This window comes from Amphibalanus amphitrite, unplaced genomic scaffold, assembly GCF_019059575.1.
Source record: "Amphibalanus amphitrite isolate SeventyFive unplaced genomic scaffold, NRLGWU_Aamphi_draft 001967F_arrow, whole genome shotgun sequence".
Taxonomy (NCBI): domain Eukaryota; kingdom Metazoa; phylum Arthropoda; class Thecostraca; order Balanomorpha; family Balanidae; genus Amphibalanus; species Amphibalanus amphitrite.
In genome coordinates, this window is record NW_024883460.1 from 39,709 (window position 1) to 53,518 (window position 13,810).

At 51.3% G+C, this 13,810-nt stretch overlaps 1 protein-coding gene across 1 annotated transcript in view; it reads right to left on the minus strand.

Annotated features, from left to right (window-relative positions):
- The window catches only part of LOC122375956, a 36,501-nt gene that overhangs the window by 10,990 nt on the left and 11,701 nt on the right, over positions 1-13,810 (minus strand). Inside the window, exons 2-4 of the mRNA XM_043355573.1 lie at positions 9,789-11,864; positions 2,763-2,864; positions 82-241 (exon numbers count right to left, since the gene is read on the minus strand). Coding sequence (XP_043211508.1) covers positions 82-241; positions 2,763-2,864; positions 9,789-11,687 — 2,161 coding nt within the window. The 5' untranslated portion in view covers positions 11,688-11,864. The remainder of the gene's footprint in view (positions 1-81; positions 242-2,762; positions 2,865-9,788; positions 11,865-13,810) is intronic.

Consider the following 13,810-nt stretch of genomic DNA (forward strand, 5'->3'; position numbering starts at 1 on the left):
GGCTACTCACCGGAGGGTCTGAGGGGCAGCGGCCGGCCGTGGGTGTCCGTTCGGCTGCTGAGGGGTCCCAGACTCACTCACCGGAGGGTCTGAGGGGCAGCGGCCGGCCGTGGGTGTCCGTTCGGCTGCCGTGTCCCTGTTCAGAGGGACTCAGACCGCTGATGACGGGCAGACCGCGGCCTGACGAGCCTTGGCTGGAGCCGTTCGGCTGCGGTCGCTTCCCGGACAGCACCGGCAGCCGCTGAGGGCAGAGGCGCGCGGTCAGCGGTCACACACTAAAAGGGCGTCCTGAACTGGGAATAATGACTATCCTGCATTGCTCATGATGAAAATAACGACCCAAGGCATGGCTGTGAATTGTGATGTAAAAATAATCCAAAGAATCGATAAATTTACAAGATCCATGAATGGTAAAAGAAACTGGCGATCACTACAACTTCAAAAAAGTGTATGTCATGTTTCCAATATAGCGAATTTGCGGCGCAAAATATAGAAACAATGAAAACTTCGCTTGAATTCAAAATAGCAATAGGCGTTCCTAATTCATCTTCTTCACTTATCAAATCCTGTTCAATTAGGTATATTTGAAACTTAACATAAATGGCCTTGATTTAGCCAAGCGGAATCAAGCACAGTCCTGGTTATAACTTATGTGAAAACACATTTGCATAATACAAGGTGAAGCCAACCACGTAATTACATTCTGTTTCAGACAGATGTCGAGTAAATCGCATGCGATTCCATTCTGCAGCCACTTGGCAACGTCTTATCTTCGTTAAAAAGACGTAGATACAAAACACTCGGCAGCGGACTGTGAGCTAAAAAAAAATCATATGATTATTCACGCATTATATGATAGTATAAACGAAATAAGAAAATGAAGCGTCAACAGTACAGCACGCTTGTCGTGAAACATGGCTCTAATAGTAATTGTACGTTTTCAATCAAACGGTCTTATCCAGTTTCGCCAATTGATTCGTTGCTGTTGGCCTTTTTGCAGTTGAAGTCACCGTGTCATGCGGTGCAGTCTACCAGCGCAGGTATGTACTGCGCCGCCCAATACCAGGGAGTTCTACGCCATCACATGAACGAATCCCTGCCCTACAGGCCACAGCTGGCGTGTTCGGCTGGACAGAGCCCTTGGAAACAGATTTTGTAGCTAAAGCGCGTCCTGTATGGAGGCCCCAGCTTCCGAAAAGATAAGAAGGAAAGGATAAGAAGGCAGCGATGGAAAGCTTAACCCGCGCCCCACTGGGGTCTGTGTATAACACGCCCTACTGGGGGGGGGGGGCTATTCATAGCCCCCCCCCCTCCTAACTCCGAAACTACTGGGCCGATCGTCAAAATTCAAACGGCGTCTGATAGCCCCGGAAAAACTGTCGAGCGAAACCTAATTTCATTGACCTCGAGGTCACCGATGACGTCACAGGTCAGGTCAAAGTAAAAATTATTAGCACTTTGGCTTGTTCACATTTTGGGCTCTGGCCGCCGTCTTACAAGTCAGATCAGGCTCATTTTTGGTTTCCACACTCGTGAGCAGATGCTCTAGATACCTTGAGGGTACCAAACTTGTACTTTGATTTTCAGGTCAGGGTCAGGTCATCACAGGTCACGAAAATATTATATCATGCGTCGGTCACGTGACACATGTTTTATGGTCCATTTAGGCCATAGATTTCGAATTTGATGTCGTCTGTGTCATTCGAGGTCATTTTGAGTCGAATGTAGCTTAGGTCAGGTCACTTTCAGGTCAAAAAGGTCAAATTTTGAAGTTGAAATTTTTCAACAAAAAAGGTGTCTATTGGATGCAGTTTGAGCTCAGGAACACGATGGTGCCATTTATATTGGTGTACGATGTCAAATACGTACTGAAAAATTGATTTGAAAAATTAATAATTGTGAATTTTTTGCAATAATGCGTATAACTTGGCCATTTTTGAAGATATTTAGCTAAAACTTGCTAGAGTTAGTCATAATCATGCGTTTTGTCACATATATTCCGGTTTTTCCGAAAAGTCAAAAACTTTTTGAAAAAAATATAAAAATATAAATTTTGAATATTATTATATAAAATTTTCAAAATGTTCAAAATTTTGAAAATCCGAGATAGCAGTTTGATAGCGCGGTCAATTCTGGTCCTTTCATGCAAAGAAATTGGATCTAGCTTAAAAACTGAGCTCTTGGGAGCGATTACCGTGGTTCAATGTTTTGCGTCGAAATCGGACGAACATGACGTCACTCTGACGTCATTTCCGGCCGACCTATGGCAGCTACGAAGTTCAAATTTTGACACAGGGTGTCAAATTGATGCAGCCGAAGGTACTGAAAGTTTGGCGTCGATCCGTCAAGCGGTTTGGAAGTTATTGAAGAAAAACGGGAGGGGGGGCTATAAATAGCCCCCCCCCAGTGGGGCGCGGGTTAAATAGCGCAGCAATTCCGGTTCGATTTATATAAGTAGTTGTCAAAATAAGCTTGATGTCATAGAAGGCAGACATAGGCGGCAGAACGGGGAAGGCACCGGGGCAACGTGCCCCTCTTTGATTTTGGCATTTTAACGTTAGCCCTATGGGCGTTGCATGGAAAGAATGGGACCAAAAGTCGGCAGTGCCCCCCCCCCCTTAATTGAAGGTGTTCCGCCGCTACTGAAGGCAGAAAGAACCCCTACGTTTCGTGACACCCTTGCCATATTCTCCGAAAACCAACGCCAGAAGGCAGTGCGTTACAAGCCCAGCTGCAAGCCCTCGTTCCAAGCCTGCACTCACCTCGTTGACAATGATGCCATTTTTCTTGGACAGTCCTCTCGCCTGGTTGATTGGATTCCTTCCGGGGATCGTCGTGACTTCGCCATTGATGTTTCCTTGGTTCTGAAAGCAAGAGAAAAGAGCTCTTAAGGCATGCTCTTTAGCAGCTTATCCACGAACGACTTCCTTAGTTTGGTCTGCAGGCGTCCACTGCACTACCATGCATGACGGTGTGTCAACAAGTTGCAGATATGAGATACGCTACATATGTACAGGGTGTTTCTGAAAATGCTGACACATTTATTCCTCCTATATCTCTTATGTTTATTGACGCACACACATTGTCATAGGCTACAACTAATCAGTCATCATTGGAAATTAACATCCATCGCCAATGATCACTATTTGATCCCCTTCCCGGAACCTAGAGCAGGTTGTCGAAGTGACCACCACTTCTGGCCAAACAGAGTTCAGCCCGACGGCGCACTGCTTCCAGAACTCGGCGGCGCTCCTGGGGCGTCACCGCCCTCACGCACGCGCGGACCGCAGCCTTCAGCTCGGGGATGTCTCGGGGCTCACTCTTGTAGGCTCTTTCCTTGACATGACCCCAGAGGTAGAAGTCCGCCGGCGTGAGGTCCGGAGACCTCGGTGGCCACCTGGTGGGGGTGCCTCGGGAGATACCCCCCCCCCCCCCCCGAAGCGCTCCTGTAGCCACCGTATAGGGTCACAGTGGCTGCATGAGCGGGGGGCACCATCCTGCTATTCGTTGCTGGTGTCCACACACTTCCGCTGGAGCGCAGTCCAGAACTTCTTGAGCACCTGCAGATAGCGCTCCGCCGTCACCGTGAGGACGTCGCCCGTGTCATCTGCGATCCAGATTGGGCTGATAATGCCCGTGCTGCTCACAGCGCACCATGCAGTGCATCGGGGCGGGTGCAGCTGACCTGCGACCTCGTCCTGGGCCTTCTCGCTCCAGATCCGGTTGTCCAAATCAGATCAAGATCCAGATCAAGATGAGCGCCATTGTGTCAAAACAACTAAATTGGTTTCGAAGTAAAAATGCACTATCTTAGCCTTTTCCTTCATGTCAGTAATACGGCGTGATGAATGAAAGCACCGATGCTGTCAAACAAATTTCCAAAAACTATTCCTTCGTCTCGTGTATTGAACACGTGCATTTAAATGCAGTAAATTCCTCCAAATATCAAAACAAATGTGTCACCATTTTCAGAAACACCCTGTACATTATATATTTTCTGCACACTGCGAGTCCCGTTTTGACGTATCTGTAGTAAAAACATAGTTCATAATTTGGCACGCTGGGGGTGGGGGGGGATGGCCACATATTTTAAATGAAACATTATATCTGTATTTTGCCAATAAATGATGGATCTTTCACATGAATAGAATCCTTAGAATGATAATAACCGTACATACATAAGTTTAATAACTTGTCACCTGTTCCGAAAATTTCATTAAAAATGCATGTCTATTTAAATTTACTTATTAAATGAATTAAATGCAAATGCAAATTAATCGCATGAGGTAAATTAATTTTAAAAAAAGACACATGAATTGCTCATAAGCCTTAGGATCGATTAGTAGTTTCTTTTTAGGAATTACTTGAATATCATTTTCAACCAATCTTGTTCACTTCAGCGTCATTTTCTTGCGAAATTTATTCACGATATTTGGGACTAAAAACAGACACAGCCGGTTATGTTTCGTTAACAAAACTGGCATCTGATTTAGAAGCCGAATAGACTCGTATTTTACCTGTTACACTGCCAGAATAGACCCATACCTGACCTGACGAGGTCAGTGACCGGGCGGGCCCACCCCGGAGCGGCTCACTCACCCTATAGCGCAGGTCTCGGCTGCGCCAGGGGTAGGTCAGGTAGGTCGGCAGCCCCACACACGTGTTCATCGGGCGATCACGAGCGGCGCCACTGGTCTGACGCGCTCGGCGGCGGCGGCGGCGGCGGCGACCCGCCCGCCATCTCGGCCCCACTGCCGCCGCCGCCGCCGCCGCCGCTGCCGCCGTCAGCCGCGGCGCCTGCGTACACCGACCGTGGCCAGGGCAACACAGCTCACCTGACCGGCGCATCGATGCGCCCCCGGGGGGGGGGGGGGTCGCCGGGCGGGGGGCACGCCGATCTGATTTGCTAGCCGGTGGGTGCGATTAGCCAGCGGCGCGGCGGCCGTGGATGCAGTAATGAGTATGGCGGAGCACAGCGACGGCGACCACCCCACCCCACCCCTGACGGGGAACGGCGGGTCGCCCAGTGACCGAGACGGGTCATTGTGTGTCGTTGGATGGAGATGAAACTTGTAGCTTTAGGGTAATTACCTATGCCATCCCTAGGATAGGAAGCATGGCGTTGCATTTTTTATCTCCTGATCCAGGGAATTGCCCGTGCCCAGATCAATAAACGTCGAGCATTGTCCAGGCCAGGCCATTGGCCCATCTTCTGCCCCACTACTGGACCGGTGTTATCGGCTGCAGAGTGCTGGCCCTGGTCAGAGCGCTTGGTCACGTCGGACTGCTCTTCAGGGCGTCGAGAGCGGCGCCGCGCTCCTCAGGAGACAGTTCTGCACGACGGTGGACGCGTCGCCGGGCGCCTCTAATTGCGCCACTGATCGAGCTGCACTCAGTCGGTCGGTCCGGCCCCACGCCGGAGTGGACGGCCGTGTCCAGCGATGCCTCACAGACGCCGTTCAATGGCGTTAGAGATAGTCCAGTGTCGCCTACAGACTGCCCAAAGCCACTGCTGAGCTTAGAGGAATCCCAGGGGTGTGGGCAGAACTAAGAATCGCTGGCTGCAAATGAAGCTTGTAGGAGGTCCAGTGTATGTCGCGGATGAATTCCGCTGTAGTCCAGGGGTAATGAATGGAGCCCAGTGGAATCTCGTAACCATGGTGTGAATCAAAGGAAGCCCACTGTCTTAGCGGCGGAGCAGTGAATATATAGGACATGGAGCAGGGCTGAAAAGCCCATGGAGTCGTGACGGACATGGTCAGATAAAGCCCACCTACCCAGTCTGCCGCCCTGCAGGCTGACAGATACCCTGAGTTCAGTAGCATAGAGCCGTGCGGTCTCCACCAACGACACAAGGCAGTCAGCTCAGCCGACTGAGAGTAAAGGCATATCAGAACAGGTCAATCCCACTCTAGCAGCTGATCAAACAGGAGGGTACTCAGCATCAGCACTTATAACCCGTCTGAGACTCTGAAGCCCTCCGGCCGTCGTTTTAACCCTATTCCTGGCGGGGGGGGCCTCAGGAGCCCCCCCTGAGGTTTTTTGGTTATTTCTCCCAAACGCGTTGAGCTAGGAAGCTCAAATTTTCTGAATTTTCCTAAAAGGCTTCTACGCAACATGTCTGAAAATTTCGAGTTGATCTGACCTCAGGTCAGGTCACCAGACGCGGTTTGGTGACCCTACCTCAGAAAAGTTTGCAATCACGCCAGAGCTAGAGTTTTTGACCGATCAATTTCTTCTCTTCAGGCTTTAGTTAGGGTACCAGTATGTGCAATTTGTATATCTCGGAATTTTGATATCGGTGACCTAAGGTCAGGTCAGTTTCGCGACCTCCCCATTATAAGTCAATGGGGGAAAAATCAACTCCCTGTTTTTACCACTAAAACGGGTCGGAATGGCCCCATATACCATACATGACTTCATATACGATCAACCTTCACTACCTTGAGGTCTGTTTTGCTGTTGGGCAGCTGTGAGGTCATGTGACGTCATCAAAGGTCACCAAAGGTTTTTGGGCAATAACTCCGTACAGGGACAAGATACAGACGCGTGGATGGTCTCATTGTGTTCAGCTCGTCAAGACGCATCGAATGATATACATGATGACCTCGAGGTCACGTGACCTGAGGTCAACCTTTGACCTTGACCTTTCGAGGTCAACATATATATCATTCGATGCGTATTGACGAGAGGATCACGATGATGCCCTTAGTTTGTTCCTATCTTGACTAATTCGAAAGTTATTCGAGAAAAACTCTCCATATCTAGCGCCGCCATTTTGACTTTTTCGACCCCTGTGACGTCATCTTTGACCTGACCTGAAAATGACCTTGGTAAAAATTGTAGACCTTGTCCATGCGTATCCGATGCCGTTTACCGCTTGTCGCTATCTTGCTTCGTTCTCGAGATCTCAGGGGGAGGGGCCGAATCGGCCCCCCCCCCCCGCCAGTTTCTTGTCCCGGCGGAGCCCGCCAGGAATAAGGTTAAATGGAGGCCTAACATTCAGCCAGATCAACAAAGAATTGATAGCCAGTGTCTAGTGAGGGTAACTATTAACTGCTAACGATATCAGCCTGGAACCGGTATTTTCCTCTCCTGTCCGATAATAAGGCAAATAACGTACAGCCAGGCAGGTAATATACACCTGCATGTTACTGGCTGATAGCCGGCAAAAGGTGATCTCCGGTCATCATAGGACCATTTCCTCTGCGTAACATAACTTTCAGCGCATATGATGTCCATTAAGAGCAGATTGATCTAAGAATTGCATGAATCACAGATATCGATTTATGCATGACACCATCTATTTTCCGAAGATATACATACATATAGCTCGCCTTATCACATTTGTAAAAGGAAGTTGACATTCAATTGCAAAATATCCTTTTACAAGAAAGGAAGTCGCTAGAGTCAAGTAATTCATGATAGAGGGTAGCTATTTTAGGTCAATTCTTGCACCCAAAATTAGATTCCATGAATTTCTGTAAAAAGAGGCATTTGAAGGGAAAAAGGATAAAACAATCTTCTGGACATAAATAATTCCATCTCATCGAGATTGAGGTAGGTATATGATGATGGAACCATTAAAACGGGTCTGAACCATCGCAATCGGGTCTAAATAAGTGATAAGGATAACATAAAGAAAAAAGCAAATGCCTTTTAAACGATGATCAAGAGTCAAGACCAGGAGGTAAGTAAAAAAAAAGGCTACAAAACTTGAATGAGAAATGATCAGTGAAGGAAAAAGTAAAAAAAAAAATATCGGTCAATAAGAAAAACAAGCAGAAAGGAACGGCAACGCCAGAAGTAGCAATAAATCTTTATAAATGCAGCGACACATGGCAAAATAAGTAAAATAAAATAAAATAAAATAAAATAAAATAAAATAAAATGAAATAAAATAAAATAAAATAAAATAAAATAAAATAAAATAAAATAAAATGAAATGAAATAAAATAAAATAAAATAAAATAAAATAAAATAAAATAAAATAAAATAATATAAAATAAAATAATATAAGATAAAATAAAATACATTAAAGGGACTATCCCACCTTCAAAAAAGTACCATTTAGGATTCGGAAATGTTACTCATGATATTGTGACGAATTCTGCAAGTTTTTACGCGTTTTCATTGTATACCTACTTTTTGAGATATTGCGACTTTTATATTTTATCGTGACGTCATTTAGATCGGATCTGTGACGTAATGAAGGATTTACTTCATGTCAATGTGGGGGAAATTTGGCAGCAAATATAGGTATTTGCTCTCAAATATGACGCGGCTCATACATACAAGTGTCTCTGATTAGCTTATTCGTAAATCAAGTGAAACTTCACTTAACCCGCGCCCTGCTGGGGGGGGGTGTTTGAACACCCCCCTTGTGGTTTTTCGCGCATATCTCAAAAACGGCGGCGCGGAGCGCCGCCGTTTTTGGTACACCTTATCATACATCAATTCTACATATGTTGTGAAAATTTCAGACCAAGGTCATTCAAGGTCAGGTCACCAGGTCACTTGAAGTGACCTCACCTCATAAAAACTTTCAATGTCTGTCATAGCTACACCGAGTGACCGATCGCTTTGAAACTTTCAGCGATTGCTAAGGGCAATAGCATGTACAAAATGTATATCTCAGAATTTCGATATCGATGACCTAAGGTCAGGTCAATTTTGCGACCTCCCCATTATAAGTCAATGGGAGAAAATTGAAATGAGCCTCTTTTGGATGAAAGACATTATAAACACTCCCAAACACCGAATTACAAGTATTTTAGACACACTGAACTTGAAAATGGTGTCCGTGACCCTTGTTTATGCCCTGAGGTCATCTCAGGTCACGAATGGTATCTAACAGTTTTTCGCAAATAACTTTTGATAGAGGCATTCTAGAGCGATGAAAACGCCTTAGATGTGTTCAGCTCGACGATACGGATCGACTGATATGCAACATGACCCTTTCCGGTCAGGTCATGACCTTGACCTGAGGTCAAATTTTCAAGTTGACCCTTCAAGGTCAAGTTATAGTTCATTCGATGCGTCTTGACGAGAGGAACACGATGGCGGTAAAAGTAAGCTCGTACAAGGCTTGGGTCAAAAGTTATTGCAGAAAAACTGTTTCCGAAAAAATCGGCTATTTTTGCAGTTTTTGCCCCCTGCAGGCAAAACCGTTGACGTTAGGTCAAATCTGAGAGAATTACTCAGAAAGGGCGCTAATAGGGCTATCGAATGCGCTTTTCCGCGGCGCTGTAGCTCTATTGGTTCCCGAGTTATGCGTTGGCTTCTTGGAAATTTTCGACATTCGACCTGGAAATCGGCGAAATTTTGCCTTCAATGACCTCTGGTGACCTGACCTTTGCCCTGACCAAAAAATTGACCGAAGTGATTTCGTCATTATTTTTGACGCTCTTTCGAACGCCGCCTACCGCGTATCGCTACGTGGCCCAGGAGCCGAGTTAGAAGGGGGGGTGTTCAAACACCCCCCCCCCCCCCAGCAGGGCGTGGAAATCCAGGACCCCCAGCAGGGCGCGGGTTAATGCGTGACAGGCGTTCAAAATGCAAATGACGTCATCAAATGACCGTTAATAGTTAAGAGATTTGGCCTTGCGCAAGGCCCATTTTCAAATGAAGGGAACGAATTTCTTCAACACCACGAGGCCGCGGGGGTTGCAACCAAGATAGATAGTGGTTTCTGAACCTCGCCGCAAACATGGCTATCTCAACTCAAACCTAATGTAAAGGTGGGATAGTCCCTTTAAACTGAATAAAATAAAATAAAAAATGCTAACCTGGAGGAGCAGGGAGTTGTAGTGGGGGTCAGCGTACGCGCTGTACCGGGGGTCGGCGTAGGAGTTGTACCGAGGGTCGGCGTAGGAGCGTCGTCTCCAGGCCCGCTCGGCAGCAGCGGAAGCGCTCTGGTTCAGGTGGCAGGGGCAGTGCGGCTCCGGTCGCCGCAGAGTGGCCGCGCGCCGCGGCGCCGCCGCTGTCGGCAGTGGGTTCCGCTCGTGCCAGCTGCCGGCGCCCACTCCCTCCAGCGGCACGAAGGCCGGCTGCAGGTAGCTGGGGAAGCGGCGCCGCTGCTCGAACCGCGCCCGGTAGGCGGCTCGGATCAGCTCGGCGTCGTGCGGGCGGTGGCCGAGCCCCGGCGCCGGCCGCTCCTCCCAGAGGCCGCCCTCGGGCGTCACGAACGGCGGGTAGTCGAGCTGCGGCGGCAGCGCGTCGCCAGGGGACCCCGGCGGGTGGGCGCGGTCCTCGGAGGGCGGGCCGACCGGGGCGCGCACCTGGAAACTCTGGCTGCGCACCGCGGGCCCGGCGCGGCGGCCCGGGTGTCCGCTGTGCGCCGAGTAGCCGCCGTAGGAGGCGCCGCGGCCGCGCTGCAGGCGCAGGTCTGCGAGCCGGTCCCGGCGGCGGCCGCTCTCCTCCAGGGTCGAGTACAGCGGGCTGACGCTGTGCGGCGGCGTCCAGCTCGGTCGCTCGGGACTCTCCGGACTCGGGCTGGAGAAGGTGGCCACGTGAGGCCGTGCCGACGGCCGATCGGCTCCGAGCGACCTGCGCCGCTCACGACTGGCGCGTCCCGAGCTGCTGCGCCGCTCTTGCTCCCCCTCTGAGGAGCCCTTGCTTGAATTCTCTTCAGCCAGGGGCGGCAGGAGGTCGTCAGGGTGGTAGTTGCCCCCCGGAGGTGGTGGCTGTGGCTCCTCTGGGACAGGCCTGCGTTGGACGGACCGCGGAGGAACCTCCCCACCGGCCACCTGGGTCAGGTCGAGCACCGGCAGCGGCAGCGGGCTGGGACTGGGCGTCGGGTCGTGCCGCTCCTCCAGTAAGGTGCCCAGGCTGCGGCTCTTGAGGCCGTGAGAGAGGGACTCTGCGCGGCGCAGCGGGCCCGGCCGAGGGGCCGCTGCCGTGCGCGACACCAGCACCACGGGGCTGCAGTAGGGCCCGTTCGGCGGGTAGTGGTACACCATCTTCCCCGGCTCGGGCCCGGTCGAAGGCTGCGCGGACAGCAGGTCGTCGCGGCTCCGGGAGCGACGCAGGGTAGAGTTACGCGCAAACTGCCGGTGTGGGGCGGGCGCGGCGGCCGAGCTCAGCTCGCTCAGATGGCCGGCGATCGAGACAGAGCGATACAGACCGCGCGCCGGGCGCTGCTGGTGCTGGCGCTGCGGCTGGGACTGATGGTGGTGCTGGTGCTGACGCAGGTGCTGGTGCAGGTGCTGGTGCTGCGGCGGGGACAGCACCGGCGGCGGCAGCGGCTGGTACCTGGCTCTGTCGGAGGTCACACCCCTAACGCCACCGTCCCCTCTCATCGTGCCGAACCGGTCTAGCGCGGCGCGGCCCGGCGCGCGGGGCTCCGGCTCGCGCGGCAGGCTGTGCGACTGGCCCAGCTGCAGCTGACCCGGGTAGAACTCGGCGAAGCTGGCCCGCCGGTTGGGCGGCACCCTGGCGCGCGGCAGCTCCTCGGCAGCAGCCGCGGCCGGCCGGCCGCGCTCGTGGCTGCTGAGCAGACTCTCGCTGCTGAGCCAGCCGTGCAGCCGCTGCTGAGCGCGGCGCACGCTGCTGCGGCGCGTCACGGAGCTCAGCCAGCTGGCGCCCTTGCTGAGCCAGGGCCGGCCGGGGCGCCGATCGCTGCCGGCCGACAGCGCCGAGGCCGGGCTGACGGCTCCGTCCTGCGACCAGTCCACCACGATCCGCATCGCCGAACTGGGCCGCGCCCGCGGCGGCGGCCGGCGGGCCTCCCACCGGCTGACTCCCACGGCGCTACCGGCCGCCTCCCACCGCTGGTCCCACCGCCGTCCCACCGCCGTCCCACCGCCGTCCCAGCGCCGCTCCCACCGCCAGCGGCTCCGCCACCGCCGTCCAGCTGAGTCGACCTTGAAACGGAACGTAACACAGACACAATCAAACAGCGGGCAGACAGGACGATACAGAGACGTGCGTGTGCGCTGCGCTGTGAGCTGGCTGATACTGCGGTGGCGTTCGGTGTCAGACTGGCCGGTGGAGTGGCGCCAGTGGATGGACGTTCCCCCGGCCGGCATGGCGGTTAGCGTGGGAACGGAGTTTCGGAGCAAGGTCGTCAATGATTCGCCCCATTCGCCAATCAGTGTCGCTCATTTGGCGAATTGTGGTCGCCAGAAGTAAACCACGCTACAGCTGCGGCCTTGTGGAAAATGAACAGCCTGAGTTTCAAATACGGGTCCCACAGACGAGCCAAGGAGAACGTATTCTCATAAGAGTCGAATATTAGGCAACTGCTAAGTGGTCAACAATGCAATAGCAAATGCTCAAGCAAGTAACAGTTGCTTATTGTGAGTTACTGCATGCAGAGACGTAGTGGCTTATGCTCAGTGTATGCTCAGATAATAGTCGGTCTTATATTTGTATCATACCGATAAAAAGACAACTGATCCGGCCAAAAACATTGGTTCAATCTTTGAGTGGGTGAAGTTGAGGCTATAAATAACATTATAACCAGCTCTTATAATAACTTATATAGCTTATCTTATATCTTATATATATATATATATATATATATATATATATATATATATATATATATATATATATATATATATATATATATATATATAATATATTATATCTTATATATCTTATATATAGCTAGCTTATCTTATATTATCTTATAATAGCTTATAATAACATAAATAACATTATATACCTACTGGGTCGTTGGTCACCTTGTCACCCTAATTTGCTACCTGCAGGCTGTTGTCGGTGAGATCGAGAGCCGTTTCTGCTCGGCTGGTTTCAGTTGGGAGGTCGGGGCCAGGCTGGGGGTGCCGGTAGCCGGGACACGCTCTGGTTCACGGCTGGGTCACCGGGCGGCCTGCCACGGTCACCTGGCCAGACACTAGACAGACAACGCTCCACGGGCGGCCCGCCACGGTTACCTGGCCAGACACTAGACGGACATCGTTCCATGGCTGTCAGTGGAGTGAGCGCGATGGAGAGGGACTTTGGCTGAAGACCGCAGTTAGATCATTGTAAAATTATTGAGTGGCATGTATTATAGAAGTGCTCTCATGGTCGACATTGAGAAACGTCGATATTTTGACTCCAACCTTGACCCTTGCTCAATGCTCATCCCAGCCAATCACCGGACGCAGACGCACACTCCTTGTCGCAGATCATATTTAGGGATGCTTCCGGCCCATTGGAGCGGAGCGGGATCTGTGCGCGGTCCCTGCACAGTTCTGTTACGATTTCCGCTGCCATCGTCAGGTGAGCGCTCCCAGCGCCCGCCGCGCCGGCCAGAAGCCAGTATTGATTGGATCACGGTGTGTTGCCGGTGGGAGCGGCAGCGGCGGCGGGAGGCGGGGGACGGTGGGGGCGTGGGGTGGGGTGGGGCTGGGCGGAATGGTTGTATCGCAGGTTTACTAGCTCATTAACGCATTACTGATTTGTAACTAAATCAGTCAGGTAACAACAAGACCATTTCAGACGGCAAACTCTTGACGGGAAACTCGCAAACTTCTCAGACTACCAGTTTACCTGATAGATAAAAAAAATACCATCGGTTGCATAAAGTAAAGACCACTATCGCTCGTAGTGTCAAACAGACGTAGGTTGAGGGTCAAACACAAGGGAACGTAAACGCTTTAGAGTTCACTCTGGTGGAAAAGCGGCGAAGCTTTCGTTGGTGGTCTGATGATGACAGGTGGCGCCGTGGTCGACTAGCGCCGGCAGCGCCACGACCGCGCGACTCTGGTAATTGCGGTGGAAGTAGCGCACCTCGGCGCCACTGATACAAAACTGGCGCTTCTGTAACATAACTACGAGGGCGCGGCCATTATCGCTG